The following is a 16,174-nucleotide window of genomic DNA, read 5'->3' as shown; positions in this document are numbered from 1 at the left end:
TATTTGAAAAATATATACATATTATTAAAAAATTATAAAAATTAAAACATAAAACTAAATTAAATCGTAAAATCATTAGTTTCTTATATATATCTACAGATTTTATAAATATTGTTTAATTTTAATTTTTGACAGTTATGCAATTTTTACATATTTATTTAATATATTTAATTAAAATAAATAAATATAAAAATATACCTAAGATTATAATTTTAAATATATACATGCACATTTTTAAATATAATTCCAAATAAACAAAATTGTTTTTATCTTAATTTTAATGTTCAGTTAAATCAAATTTATATTAAAATATTGATAAGAAAAAAGAAAATTTATAATATTAATAAAAATTAAATATAGTTTATATTTATTAAAAATATTTTAAATTTTGTTTACTGCACATGGTGCAGGAAAACACCTAGTAAACTATATGAGATTAGACTAATCCGAGATAGTTGTTATTTTTTGGCAAAAAAAAACAATTTTCCAGAAAAAAAAAACAACACAAATACCAACTATAATGTTTTTTTTTATTCTCGAACATGTCATGGCCCATGGGCTTTTCCAGGGACGTAAAGTTCACGCTGTAAACCCGTTGACCCATATAAAAGGCACGTAAAGATGATATATGGTTGGAGTGAGGGACGTGGCTTATTAAAGTCTTCTAATTGGTTGATTTTATTAATCCAATGGATTTATTTTCCTTTTAGTATTGTAAGATTGTTTCTTTTTACTTTTAGTAATGGATTTTTTAGATAACATAGTTTATATTTCCACTTTATTTTTTATAGTTCGTATATCCAAACTATACCGAACCAAACTAAACCATAATAAAGTAAACCGAATTAAATCAAAATCAAACTGAACTAAATCTAAACAAAACCAAACTAAACCGAACCAAACTAAACCTAAACCAAATCTAAACCAAAGCTACTTTGGTTTTAATTAGATTGAGTTTTATAAAACCTAAATTAACCAAACCAAACCAAACCCAAACCGAACCCGAAACTAAACCGATCTTCCCACCCCTAGAAGAAACAGAGAGAAGGTAAGAGAAGATGTTAGCATACTTAGAGAGTGTATGTCCAGGAGCAAGAGGTTGACCTTCGTTAACAAGAAAATTGTCATAAGAGATTCGTCTGACAAGGCAATAGAGACACTTATCTTTTAATTCATAATTTTTAATGTGAAGCCAACAATGCATATCATGAATTAATGGATGTGTTATGATAAAATGTTTGTTTAAAGCTTATAAAACATAAAACAAAGATTGGTATGTCCAAAATGAATAAAGATTATAATAAGAAAACATGATGAAATTGGTTTCACATCTAATGAAGCGATTTCTCTCCTAGACCCTATTAACGAAACATACTTTTTAGCTGTGGTCCTATCATCGCAGTTCCTTTTGTCCGCTCAGAACCTTTTATTCTTGTCTTTACCCGCTGATTGTTGTGCTGATCTTGTTCAAATTATTACCCATCTAGGAAATATCCACTGGACAAAGCAAGCCTTACACATCGGGTTCTTCCCCCGACCCGGGTCGGAGGGACCGATTTCCGCCGCTGCAACCACCGCCGGAGCACCCTCATGAAGAAGTCGATGGAATTACCGCTTAGAGACATGCATAGGAACTTCTGTCAATGTGTGTTAGCCACCTTACCAAATTTCTCTGCTCTGTAAAAGGAGTGGATAACGTTTCAGATCTACGCTCCTCTGTCGAAGCTCACCGGAAAATCATCGTCCCTGTTTCTGCTGCAGAGCCTCAGACGTAGACGCTTTATAGAGAGGTTTCTCTAGTAATTTCTGCATATTTGTTAAATCTATCAGAGAGATGAGCAGAAGGCTTACTTCTGCGGAGAAAGGCAAGAGCCAAATGTTGGAGTTCCAACCTACTCCAAGGACTGCGAGAGTTCGGGTTGCGGAACCAGATAACTCAGAGCTACTTAGGAAACATGCTCTTAACCTGATTGGAAGGGTCACAAATCCCTCTGTCTAGAAAGTTTGGTCTCTCATACAATTCTTTACGGACCACTGGAGAACAGAGATAAATCATGTTGGCTCGGATCTAGGAGCTGTCAAGAGTTGGGGAATCCCAACACAGTTCGACGTCTCAAAGAGATAGAGAAGAAATTCCGGCCAAACATCTTTTTCCTAATCGAGACCAAAAATCCTAATGACTTTGTTCTTCAAAAATGTGAGCAGCTTGGATATGAAGAGCATTATCTTGTGCCTCCGACAGGCCATGGAGCCGGAGGTCTTGCTTTTCTGTGGAGACAAGAGCTTAATCTTAATGTCTTGTACTCAAGCGCGAATGTAATTGAGACGCAAATTATCTATGAAGGCAAGATTTTTTATGCTAGCTTCGTGTATGTAAATATGGACGAGCACATCGTAGATTACTATGGCAACAACTGGCAGTTTCGGCTGAAGTGAGAGACGCCTGTGGTTCCTCACCAGGGATTTAAATGATCTGCTACAGAGCGACGAGAAGGTTGGGGGACCATATAGGGAAGATGGCTCATTCTCAGACCTGAGAACATTCTTTTTGGAAGGAAACCTTTATGATTTACATCATTCCGGTGATCCGCTGTCTTGGAGGGGACAAAGAGGTACTCACTTTGTTCGATGCCGGCTCGACAGAGCGGTAGCCAACAGTGAGTGGGCGGAAAACTACCCTGCAGCCCGATGCCAATATCTGGAATATGAAGGCTCGGACCACAAACCTCTATTATCCTTCCTTGACCCGACCATTGTGAAGAGAAATGGCTTGTTCAGGTACGATCGTCGACTCAATTTGAATGAACAGGCCATTAAGGTGATTCGCGACTCTTGGTTGAGTGACACGGAATTGAATTTTTCGGAAAAATTAGTCTCGAAAAGAAGAGCTATCTCTGAGTAAAACAGAACCCAACATCAGAAGAGTAACATTCTTAAAGAACAGAGAAAGAAAGAACTCGAAGAAGCACTCACCAGCCCCCTAAATGATACGGTTCTGATTAAAGAAATAATCTCTAAGTTGAATGATGCTTACCTAGCGGAAGAGGCTTTTTGGAAGCAGCGGAGTCGCTTGCTCTGGCGCCAACTTGGGGACCGTAACTCCGAGTTCTTCCATGCGACCACCAAGAACCTTTACGGTCCTTGAAGATGAGGAAGGACAGATGGTATAGAAGGAGGAGGAGATAGCGAAGACGGTGGTGAGTTACTTTAATAGACACTTCACCGCGCCGCAGGGAGACAGTGGAGATACGGTGAGATACGCCTTGCAGCCGATCATATCAAGGGAGGATAACGACTCTCTGGTAGCAATCCCATCAGCCCTGGAGATCAAGGAAGCAGTCTTTGCAATAAATGGCAATAATGCACCATGGCCGGATGGGTTTAATGCTAGTTTTTACCACACTCACTGGAATGAAATAGGACCATACCTGGTGGAGGACGTTCAAAGCAGCTTCAGATCAGGAAACCTCCCTGCTGGAATCAATGATATACATGTCTGCCTAATTCCGAAGATTAAACGCCCACAGCGAGTCTCCGACTATAGACCCATTTCTTTATGCAATGTCTCTTACAAAGTCTACTCCAAGATACTTCAGAAGCGGCTGCAACCCTTGCTGGAAAAGATCATATCCAAAAATCAGTCCGCTTTTGTCCCCGGAAGGGCCATAGGAGACAATGTGCTCATTACTCATGAAGTGTTGCATACCCTAAAGACTTCTAAAGCGGAAAAAGAATTGCAATGGCGGTCAAAACAGACATGAGCAAGGCTTATGACCGGCTTGAATGGAACTTCATCTCTTCAGTTCTTGAGAGACTCGGATTTCACCATATCTGGATTGGTTTGATCATGCAGTGTATCTTATCAGTTACATATTATTTCCTTATCAACGGTTCGCCTAGAGGAAAGGTAACACCGAGCCGAGGGATTCGTCAAGGTGACCCCCTCTCACCCTACATATTCATTTTGTGTAGTGAAGTGCTCTCGGGACTTTGTAACAGAGCACAAGAAGATGGAAGTATCCAGGGAATAAGAGTTGCAAGGGGGAGTCCCTGAATTTCACATCTTTTGTTTATGGACGATACAATGTTTTTCATCAAAGCAAGCAAGGAATCGGCGGTAGCACTCAAAGCGATACTGGCCAGATACGAAGAAGCTTTGGGACAACTGATCAATAGAGAAAAGTTATCCATCCCCTTCTCCCGGAAGGCACCAGCAGAGTTAAAACGACTGATACGCGCGGAACTGCAAATTCAAAAGGAGGGGAAATGGGAAGTACCTCGATCTGCCGGAACAATTTGGAAGAAGAAAGAGAGACATATTCTCCTCTATACTGGATCGTATCATGCAAAAAGCCAAGGGCTGGTCCAATAGATACCTCTCATCAGCAGGAAAATTGATTATGCTTCAAAGTGTACTCACACCCATCCCGTCGCACTCCATGACATGCTTTAAGTTACCTGTTTTATTGTGCAAACGGATTCAGTCTTCGTTAACACGCTTCTTTTGGGATGACAGAACGGGCAAGAGAAAAATGGCATGGATTGCGTGGTCAAAGTTGACTCTGTCCAAGGGTAATGGTGGCCTGGGGGTAAGGGATATCCAGGCTTTTAACGATGCTTACCTGGCCAAAATACCTTGGAAATTACTGGAAAAGCCAAATGGCTTGTTGGGGCGAACTCTACTGACAAAATATTGCCCAGATGGCTATCTGTTAAACTTTATAGCCCCGAGTGCGGCGTCCCATGGCTGGCACAGCATACTGGTGGGACGAGATTTGCTGCTTAAGAATCTGGGTTGGATTGTCGGTGATGGTGCCTCCATTCGACTTTGGGAAGACCCATGGCTAAGCCTTGGAGCTCCCTGCAGACCCTGGGGACCGGCCACAGAAGCAACAGCAGCGCGGACTGTAAAGGATCTATTGTATCCTGATACTGGTGAATGGAACAGAGAGAGAATCCAATCTATACTCCCATATAATGAAGAAAAAAATTTATGTATCCAGTCTAGCACCAAGGGAGCTCCGGATGTCTTGAGATGGCTGGGTACTAGATCAGGTGATTATTCGGTGAAGACAGGTTACCATACTGCCATGACCGAATTTATTGAGGAAATTCGAGAAGATGAGGCTACACAAGAGTTTGATTGGAGAAAAACTGTATGGAACTTGAAGTTAGCCCCAAAGATCAAGATGTTCACTTGGAAAAGCCTGAAAGGTATCTTCCCAGTGGGAGAGAGACTCGCTGCGCGGCACATCAATGTTGAGCCGACCTGTAAACGATGTGGGAGCTTAGAATCTATCAATCATCTGATGTTTCATTGTCCTTTCGCCCGAGAAGTGTGGAAACTAGCCCCTCTGGAAGGAGACTTTGAAGTCAGCGGGCTGACAGATTTGAGAGCTGAGTGGACGGATATACATTCCCTGAAATGCCTTTCCCCAACATGACTAGTCTCATCACCACTGATTCCATGGATCATGTGGTCAATTTGGAAGGCGCAGAACAAATTTATCTTTGAGAACTATGCTGGGAGTCCAGTAGAAACTCTGACACACGCTGTTGTTACAGCCAAAGATTGGGATGATGCGCAAGAGAAGTGCATGAAAGTTGTGCAGAGCGCTCCCCAGTCGCCCTCTTTGCAGGCTGACACGATTGTTAGAACGGATGCTGCTTGGGCTGCGGAAACAAAAAAATGCAGGTCTAGCGTGGATGATCTTAAGCCGGGAACAAAGAGAATGACAGAAGCAGAGCGCTCGTTTTATCCCCTCTCCGCTTATGGCAGAGGGCCTTGCGCTCAAGAATGCAGTGATCGATTGTCGGTGCAAAGGAGTAAAAATGGTGCGGTTTGAAACGGACTCCCAGCAACTGTGCTCTGCAATCAACAACAGAGCACCTCCGCTTGAGATCTATGGGATTGTGGAAGACATCCTTCTTTTAACTTCTTCTTTTGATTGTTTTGCTTTTGAATGGATTCCGCGTGAAAGGAACCGTGAGGCTGACCTTCTATCTAAGGCTGCTTTAGCTTTGTTGGAACAAAATGTGGTTGTGGCTGATTACATGCCCCCACCAAACAATATTGAGTGATGAATGAATGGTAGTTTGTGACAAAAAAAAAACGTGATGAAATCGTGTAAATATGTCTCTCTTTATTCATATTAGATATACCAGTCTCTATGTGTAAAAATCTTCTTTGTCAGAAATATTAACTTGGAAGCTTTTATAAGGATAGAATGTATTAAGGGACTTACATGTAATTACTGATAGTAAGTCTTAATCACTAATTACATGTAAGGGTTTATACTATCAGTAATTACATGTAAGTCCCTTAATACATTCTATCCTTATAAAGAATGCTATTAGTCTTTTGGTATTGAGTTTTTAACAGTTTGTATCGATGTTACACTGCAGGAAAAAGACAATTACACCCTTAAACTTGCAATGGGAGATGAGTAGAAACAGAATGGAATGTTGCAAAATTTCAGTATTAGAAGTGACTAGTGAGTGTTATATTTCTTGTCCTGAATCTCATGGTTTATCTTCGTAAATCTTTATTAAACTCAGACAATGTTTCGAGAAACTTCCAAGCAATTTAACGTGTTATAAAAAAACTTCAGCACCTTTTAACCACACTTCGAATTCGAATTCGAACATGGTTTTTGTTTGCATATCTTTAGCCATAGTGAATTACAACCTTTGGTCCTATCCAAAATAATTGTCCCACAAACAATATTCTTCAATTTTAAATTTGGAGGAATACATAATTTCATATTGAGGTGCATGTGAGAGGGAAATCAATGATCTTATTATGACCGGAAGAGACGATATGAGGTAATAATGTGTGTGGTCTTATGATATGCGGGAAAAGCCAAATTTTCTGTAGACTTATCACTCCCTATCTATATATATAAAAGAAGGTTGGATCTCTCCTGCTGACACATCAGCATCCATGTCACAAATTCGAGTGATGAGGAACTGACACGTGTCCCTGCATCTAAAACACATCGTTTCATTAAAACTTCAGTTAGATGGGCTTCGATCTGTTCTCTGTTTGGGCTCTCCTTAGACTCTTCTCTTCGAGGGTTTCTTGAGTCGTTTCATCTCGACGGCGGCAGTTTCTGCCTACACAAGTAGTGGAGCTTCTCCACTTAACTGATTCGTTGTCTTCGTATTTTCAAACACTGGGTAACAAATGGTTGAGATATCTCTCCACCGCCACTTTGCTCTTAAGTGACATGACTATTCAACAACGTTTTGAACCAACCATTTCCTAATCTCTGCATCGTAGTATCGCAAAGAACCTCACCGGATTGTGCCCACATTCAGATCTGTTTCAAAGTTGTAAGTGAATAAACAAACAAAGAAAAAAACAGATCAAAGAGACAAGAAAAGTTACTTACCTATTGAAAGTATGTGGCTTTGGTAATGAATCCGAGTAGTGATGCGAGTTGGAACAAGTTGTAAGGTTTCGACACTAAACTGTTTTAAGCAGACAGAGCAAATGTAGAGACCACATACCATTGCAAACACCAAAACTATCATCCTTACGAACAGATGTGATCTCTTTGGTTGTTTTATTACAATCGCTGCAGCGTCCTGTTTACATCAAACATTAAAACCTGAGAATATGAGTAAACCCTTAGTGCTTTAAAAACCATAACTTTAAATCTTATGAAGAAAAAAAGAGAAGATTTTGAAGGTTGTTTCCGATGATACAACTAACATGCAGAGAAACACAGAAGCTTAAATCACGAAAGATTAGATGAGAGTGGTAGAAAAAGAGTACCTTCAGGTATAAACAGATGGACTCCGCCATTGATGCTTCTAGAAGTTTCTGAAACAAAGTGAATGCCTTCAGTGAAAAAAATCTTCTGAAACAGAGTAACCATGAAAATGAAGAAGAAGAGGAGCTTAGATAGAAGGAGGATCTATTGGTTACTATGAGGATGATCTATAGGGGGTGAAGAAGAAGATGGGATCAGGTGGGGAAAGAAGAAGGTGAGGTGGTGAAACGAAGAAGATGGAATGGGGTAGTGAAAGGAAGAAGAAGATTAGGTTTTGTTGGCTAGAGTAAAAAAGTCAAGGTATTTTTTTTCCTTTCGGTTCAATTTTTTTTTTTGGGGTCAAATTCTTTTCGGTTCAATTAACCATTCATTTTATGTAACAATACAAATTAAAATCCATTAGTAGCCCCGATAACTAAAGTTCATTAATCAAAAATATGAGTATTGGACCACAAAAGCTAAATATGCATTCGCATACCAATTAAACTGAAAAAAAATATTTACGACACCTAAAAACATGACAATTTCATATACAAAAGTCAATAATTTTAAATGCATTGTATTTATAAAAGAATGAATATTTATATTTAATTCAACATCTAGCTAATTGTTAATAGAAACACAAACAATCTATCTATAACAATATATTTTTTTATCTCTATTTAAATCATATCTCACGTTGATACGTAAGCATTTTAAACATTTATCATTTAATATTATTTTGTTGTCATCAGAATTTAATGATTTTTGGTTTTATCGATTTAATAAATAAAATAAAATAGAGTGTGGAATCATTTGTAATTTTTTTAAATTCAGTTTCTTGTGGCTATATTACACTAGCAAATGCCGTAACAGAAGTTAAAACTACAATAATATCAATATACACAATACACACACTAATGATTAGCTCATATTTTCATATATGTATAACGCCATAAAAAATGTCTTGCTACATGCAATCTGGAGGCTCATCACATTCAACAAATACAAAAATTATTTTACACAACAACATTCAAAGATGGAATAACACATATCTACAGAGCAGCCAAATGTTCGTATACAATGCTATTTACAATACAATATAACTTATAATATAATGTTATGTAAAAAAGAGTTCGGGTTGACCAGCCAATTACATAATTTTAGATAGAAACTAAACAAAATTAGAGTTAACAGTTGTTAGAGTTGTATCTAGACATCAAGTCATGGAATTAAAATAACAATTTTCAATGTTATTTGACAAATCATAAAAGTATATGAGAAATGATTATATGTTATTGATGAATCTTTGAAAGGTATTATTCATGTTAATATTACAATTAAATGAGAGTTTTTTTACAATTAAGCAAAATCAGTATGACACATGTTATTATTACAAGTAAATTATAAAATTTATTTTCATAATTTAAACTAAAGATGTTAGTGCATGGTTAGGGAGTACTGTTAAAATATCAAAATTTGAATTTTAACAAATACCAACTCCTGATTACAACTTAGGCATTAAAATTAATAGTTTTAAAGTTTGGATTGCTACAATAAATCCACACCACCATTATACATAAAAACCACCATTATACATAAAAACAATGTGATATCTCACAATCTTTGCAAAACAAATAAACAATGACACAGTTACAAATATCATATGAAAAATTGGTCTGAGTCAGAGATAAACACAATCACGTAAATTTAAAAACACATTTAAAATATATTGACAAAATATCAAATCCCGCCCGTAGGGCGGCCGATCCTAGTCTATATATATAAAGAAAGGATGTTTCTATCCTGATGACACATCAGCTGCCAGCACATAAATTCGTTTCAAGACATGTTGACACCTGTCGAAGTCACTTCCTACGCACCGTATCATTAAACAATGGCGTCATGGGCTTTTCTGTTTAATTGTGTTATTGTTTTAAACTTGGGCCGATATCTCCCCTGGCCCATGACTTTAGAATATTTTCCAGAGTTTTGTTATCGTCTTTGTAGCTTCACCTCGACGGACCGCCTCTGTAAAAAACTTTTCATCTACGTCCTTTCATCCTACACATCCCCTCGCCTTAAATTATGATGCACCTCCTCTTATGTTCTCCGGATCCTTTAATCCTATAAATTGGAATGGTTACAACCACAAATCTCATCACTTCTCCAAAATCTTACCTTTCTATCGATTTGAAACTCAGACAACAGCCATGGCGTTCCCCATGTGACATGTCTTTCATCGGCATACAGTTGTTAAGCCTCTTCTTCACGTCGCGGTTATAGAACCAAGAACAATCAAAGTTTAGCCTAACCAGAGATTACCATGGTAATAGTCAGTGATTTCAATTTTATTTTTTTACCGATACTATACCAGTAATCTGCATCAGCGAAGGATTTTAACATCTGAATCTGAGAATTGTAGATTTAAGAACGATAAACAAAATTGGGGGATCCTTATTTTGAATTGTTAGATTTTGCTTACAGAGGATTCAAGAGCTTGCCATTGAGTGGTTGAGGAGAGGAGACTCTTTGCAGCTTGAACCCCAACCACAAGATCAGACCACCAATCTTTCTCTGAGGAAGACAGAGCGGCGAAATCGATCAGCTTCGAGTCTGTGATCTCCTCTACCAAATGGCTTCAACAAAAACAATCGCCGAGTGAGATCCGTGCAATCCTTCTTGAACACGCCGACGTTGACTGGAATCTCCGAAATTTCGGTGGTAAGTTCGAGCAGATAGGCATGTGAGAAAATGACTCCTGCCATCACTTTATTCTCTGTTTTTTGGTTATAGGGACTGGACGTGTTATTCCTTTGTTGCGTGGTCAGTTTGATATTATGTATCTGTTGAAAGGATTATTTATACATAGCGAAATTCAGATGAAAAACAAAATCAACTCCAACCACTGGTCAAGGAGAGAGGTATTGTTTTGCTAATCATCTACACAATTCCACTAGCAATAGAATTTCTTTCTTAGTATAATGGCTACTCTGTTCTATTTTTTTTTTTTAACTGTTTTCTGTTCTACTTGCTAGAAATCTTGGTACGTTAAACGCAGTGTCCAGTTGATGGGTAGATATGCTCTCCTCCACGCTCAGGTACTCCGTTCTTAGAACTCATAAACAACTTAGTTTTGAAACATAATCCCTCTGTCAATTCCGTTTATTTAATTATTTGTTTATTGATCATTCCTCCTGTAGTTCATTTAATTTTACTGTATCGAAGTGACTGAAGGATGAAGAGGACTGTTTCCATTGGGTATGGCTTGCTTATTGTTAGTCTTTTTTTATTAATTCACAAGAGAATAGTTGAGTTTGTGAGTTGATTCTTTTGATGATAGCTCTCATAAAGGCTTACAGAAGCCAATGATTGTTGCAGGCAAGGATGAAATATATGCATGAAATGGGATATCACAGGCAAGGATGAAATATAAGCATGAAATGGAATATCACGATCTGGCCTGCAAATACTATGTTGTAAGTTCAAGAAATAGAAAAAAATTAGGGATGATTGTATTCCTTGGTTCAGCTTCCTTGGTTTTCAGCTGTTGGCATGGGTTTCTGAAAAAGGCAAAGAGAGTGGACGTAAGCTAGCATACTTGAGCACACTTGAGGAAGCAAAAAAAAAATCAAGGCGTAGGACAGAAAAACAGCAAACAAACTGAAAATAATTTTTAGATTGTTTAGCGATGTATATTTTTATAACAGATGTTCTTACGTATATACATATAAATACTAAACATATAAATAAATTCAAAATCGTTATGAGATTCAGTATTTAGCATATTGGAAAGTAAAACAATATAAGAACAAAACTAATAGAGAGAAATACTCCTTCCGTATCATTATAAGTGGTATTTAAGGATTTCAATTTTGTTTCAAAATGATTGATGTTTTCTTAGTTCTAAATAAAATTTAATGAGTTGAAATTTGTGATCAATTACAAAATATTGTTTTTATTGGTTAAATTAATTTAATTTAATATTATTTTATGTAATTAAGATAAAATATATAAAATTCTGTGTTTTTTTAATTTTGGTGCAAAAAAATTAAACATCTTTTAAAATGATACAGAGGGAGTATGTGAGATGGCTCAAAAGTTTGTATAGTTTTATGACTCTTTATGTCAAATCATCAAGAGGAGCATATGTAAATTTTAGAGATGTGAATTCGAGAAGGTATAATCTTGAGATGATATGAATATGAAGATGAAGTACGAAGACATGAAAGATTTTGGAGATATTATGAAAACCTCATCCATAATTTACAAAAAAATATTATGAACACAGAATGTAAGGTTATTATGAAAAGTAGTGAAAGTTGTTATTTTTTTTTTTTGATCAAAGTAGTGAAAGTTGTTATTAGGAACACAAAATGTAAGGTTATTGTAAATGTGGAATTTAAAAAATACTAGCTTATCCATAATTTTAAAAAAAATTATTGATGAAAATGTTAAATAATGACATTTACATCTAATATGTTTAAAATAAAACAAACTTTATTTCCAACAAACAAATTTTCAATATAATATTATTTTATATTAACAATATTTTACTAATCAATATATTCTAATTAGTAGACACTAATTGGCTACGCAAAAATCAAATACTTATATTTGAGAATGGATCCTAAGATAATTTTAAATTGATCTAAGATGTTTTTTAAATTGATTTCCAGCAGGATTATTTGTGAGAGGAGCTCAGCTTTAAAAGGATGCATGAAGTGCTAACAATGTTTGTGATTTAGTAGAAAATGAATGCTTGATGTGCATTTTTTTTAAAGGCATTGTTTTTAACTAAACTATAATTATTTGGTCATTGTATTAAAAATTCTCTCAAACTTCTCCAGCAAAGAATCTTTGATGCTTATTTATGAGGAACGAAAAAAAAATATTTGAGACAAGGGTGGGAACCCAAATTTAGTTGCAGAAACATGGTTCCAATAATATGACAATATCTTTAGGGAGATAATGACTCATGGGTATGGGTTAGGACAGTATGAATTTCAAGGGTTCAATGCAGCTAGAGAGCTGCTGCACCTACGCTTCTCTGGCTGCAAGAGATGGGGTCTCGATAAAAAAAAGAAGTTAATATCGTCTACACTAATAACACACGAGATGACAGGTCACCTACCTTTTTGCTTAGTACATTAAGGGATATACTTATCAATCTAAACGCAATCTAATAATTTTTTTTTTTTGAACACCGCAATCTAATAATTTAAAATCACATTTTATGACGTTTACAACCCACCCGAAGGGCGGGCATCCCCTAGTCTTTTCATATACAAACCTACCGGTCAGGTTTAAAACATCACGAATTTATGAACTTTTAAATTTAAACCATAAACTATTAAAAATACACATATGATGTAATGAATGACTTCCCTGTTATTCACCTCCCTCTTCCTATTTCAGGTAAGACAAATTAATAGATATATTTGGATGGATTGGTGTTAATGAATAACTTTTATACAGATTTTATTTAGATTTAGGTAAGTGGAGTTATATTAGCACACATTGTTATGAGATGTTAGTGGTAGTCTCGATCTATCTTGATCAATATTGTAACTACTATCACTATACCCAATAATTCAAGCCAAATACGACTGTTTCTAGTATTTGTTTCATTATTTTACCATACCAAGAATATTTTTTGTCCATTTCGTTAGATCCAGCCAAACTCAGATTTAACATATATCTTTTGAGATGATAGTAAAGTTAGTCTTGATGAGGTATTATATATTCCTTCTTTGTATCCAGTATTACAAAAGAAGTATTATATATTACAAAGCCAATCTCAACAAATTACAAAAGTATCCAACAATTATTTTATTTATTTGTTTATTTACGTAGCTGGTATATATATTATACATTGCTTAAACATACTTTTGAGACCTAAATTAAAGGTCTTAGAAAAGTGTATATATAAATTTATAACCACTACTAGTTGATGCTTAAGAGAATCTTGCAGTTTTATATTTATATTATGCAACTATACTACATGTGTACACACAAACAGATCTATATTTCAAATAAAAGGGATTATAGTTAGATCTTGATCCATGTAGAGTGAGTTATACTATTATTTTTTCTTTTTAAAGAAGAACACCATAGTTAATGACTTCATCGTTCACATGAGCTTCTTGATAATTAACGAAAGTAAAAGGATTCTCCATTCCCCTGTCGAAATTCAAATCTGCAAAGAACTCTGATGGGTATTCAAATTCGGGTAGTGCAAACACTTGGAAACCAGAATCTTCTTCTGTTCGCGATTGTGAATTCCCCTAGAAAGAAAAAAGAAAATGAAGTTTGAGACACAGTGGCACTTATAGTTAAACGCATTTGTTTGGAGTGTGGATTTATTTGTTAAACCTTAGTCGATGATTCAAGGATGAAATCAGGAGAAGCCCGGAGTGTATTATGTGCGTCATATGAACCCGTTCCTGTGTATCTTGCTTCACAAGGAATGTCAACATTGTTGGCCAATGGGTCATCTGGAACCTCCAGTGAACTGGCTTCACATTTCTTAAGTGTAACCTCATTCCTCTTTACCACGCGGCATAGCGCGAAGTCTACCTGTATAGCGGAAGGATACCAAAATAATCAGTCTCCTTTCAATGAAAGGATTGCATTATACACATATAAAACTAGGAATAGATATATGGTATTTTATCTACCTTGAAATTCCGTGATTTTTCTGAAGAATCGCTATCAAAGAGACGATACTCATGCATTGCCCACTCTGTTCTACCACCAAAAGGGGCTCGACCCAAATAAAAAACTAGGGTTTTTCGACACCCATTGATTGGTGAAGACGAGGAAGAAGAAGACTGGCAAATGATGTTTCTATCTTTACCAGTAGCTTTCCAGTAACCAGATTTAGTTGCTCTGTTTATTCGAGATCCGTTTTGATATTTTCTGTCTCGGTGACAGAAGAAAAACCATTCCATATCTCGATTTGGCAAGAAGGATTTCTCTGCAATGAAACAAAAGTTTAGTTTATTTGTATTATTCCTAGAATGGGAAAGATTTGGCTTTATACGAAAGAAACGTACCAGGAAGTTCCCAAGGATCAAACTTGTATAAATCCATTAAAGGAATTATTTCGAGCTCAATTTCAAGCCCTTCGTTTCTCCTGTGCAGGTAATACCCCACTAGTTCTTCATCTGTTGGGTGAAATCTGAAACCAGGTGGTAAATATGATCTCGCCATCGTCTATATCTATATTTTCTTTCAAATGTTTCTTTCGGTTTTACGGAGTTGAAAAAATCCAGAAGTATTAAGCTCTTTGATTCAGTCACTTTCTTGTAAAAACAGTGTGAAATTTCTAGGTGACAAGGCCCCAGTGTTTAATTATTGTGTTTCTCTAGGCTCAAGGAATAAAAAAGAGTCTATAATATTGGAATAATGTTTTGACGTTCGGAAGTTTATGCTGCTGAGAAGAGGGGGTGGGGGTGTAAGTCTGGACCGTTGGGCAGAGATTATACATATATAGCAGAGGAAAAAAGGCTCGGAGGTTGAATTAAAGTAATATACAAACTTGAATAAATTATTGCTATTCATATCGTAATAACATCTATTTTTACGTTAAAAAATTGTTAAAGAAAAAACATCTATTTTTACGTTGGCTATGATAAAATAATACAAACCGAAAGCTCTGAACATTACTTGTCTGAAACGTCCAACAAATTCCACAACAATGGCCCACCTGAACCAAAAAGCTTCAGTTGTAGTTCACACTCTCTTCAAACTTAGTGTCGTTTGTGACATACATATATAAACCTTGCCTGTCTCTAATTACTATTTACGGGCACCTTGCCGTTTCCGTGACCCATAACAATAACTTGTGTTTTGTTGTTGCCTTGGTGTCAAAAAAAAAAACAAAACCTGCCAGTATTAGTATTGAATCTAATTAGAGACTTTAAATGATTTCAGTGTATTGAATCTATCGTTCGAGGTGATTTGATTTTTGATAAACTTTTAATGATTTTCAGTGACTTGCGAATTTTAAAATAATTTTTGTTAAACTACTTTAGAATATCATTTTAAACTATGAGATTTAAGTTTCATTTTTTAAACTAAGAAATTTCATCTAAACACTTGAAAACTTTTAAATTCCACAACTTATTTTTTTTTCAATAACAGTAGATTTCAGAATACTTTATAAAATGTCAAGTTCAATAATAGTGAATTTTAAAAATTTATGTTTGGATGTCAATGAATTTGTCACTTTTATACAAATTAGCTAAAAAGTTTAGTTGAATACATCCCTAATTTTCTATTACGAATTATATAATAACGTTGAGTTATATAAACACTTAATGCCGATTCTATTGAATTACAAAATTCCTTGATAAATTAAATGTGAACAAGAGTCAGAACCGGGTCTGTATAGCTTTATTTCCACCTCATGG

The 16,174-nt window shown here is 35.8% G+C and overlaps 1 protein-coding gene and 1 long non-coding RNA gene across 4 annotated transcripts; one reads left to right on the top strand and one right to left on the bottom strand.

The window, feature by feature from the left end:
- Window positions 1–9,609: 9,609 nt before the first annotated feature.
- LOC108821421 (uncharacterized) lies at window positions 9,610–11,529 on the top strand. 3 transcript variants are annotated; one of them, XR_008937253.1, is made up of 6 exons: window positions 9,639–10,086; window positions 10,245–10,481; window positions 10,554–10,681; window positions 10,796–10,858; window positions 10,961–11,018; window positions 11,139–11,529. It is a non-coding gene; the product is annotated as an uncharacterized LOC108821421 (long non-coding RNA). The 3 variants fall into 3 exon arrangements; XR_001944543.2 differs by having other exon boundaries at window positions 9,610–10,086; window positions 10,232–10,681; XR_008937252.1 differs by having other exon boundaries at window positions 9,624–10,086; window positions 10,245–10,681.
- A 2,075-nt stretch (window positions 11,530–13,604) lies between these two features.
- On the bottom strand, window positions 13,605–15,203 carry LOC108821334 (NAC domain-containing protein 71). The gene is made up of 4 exons (XM_018594376.2): window positions 14,816–15,203; window positions 14,438–14,736; window positions 14,133–14,336; window positions 13,605–14,044 (listed from the first exon to the last, which is right to left on the bottom strand). Exons 1-4 carry the CDS (start codon window positions 14,970–14,972, stop codon window positions 13,856–13,858), a joined length of 849 nt encoding a protein of 282 aa, XP_018449878.1. The 5' UTR covers window positions 14,973–15,203; the 3' UTR covers window positions 13,605–13,855.
- Window positions 15,204–16,174: the final 971 nt, after the last annotated feature.

Source organism: Raphanus sativus, chromosome 8 (assembly GCF_000801105.2).
Source record: "Raphanus sativus cultivar WK10039 chromosome 8, ASM80110v3, whole genome shotgun sequence".
Lineage (NCBI taxonomy): Eukaryota > Viridiplantae > Streptophyta > Magnoliopsida > Brassicales > Brassicaceae > Raphanus > Raphanus sativus.
Note: the sequence above shows the minus strand (reverse complement) of the source record. Positions and strands in the feature narration are given on the sequence as shown.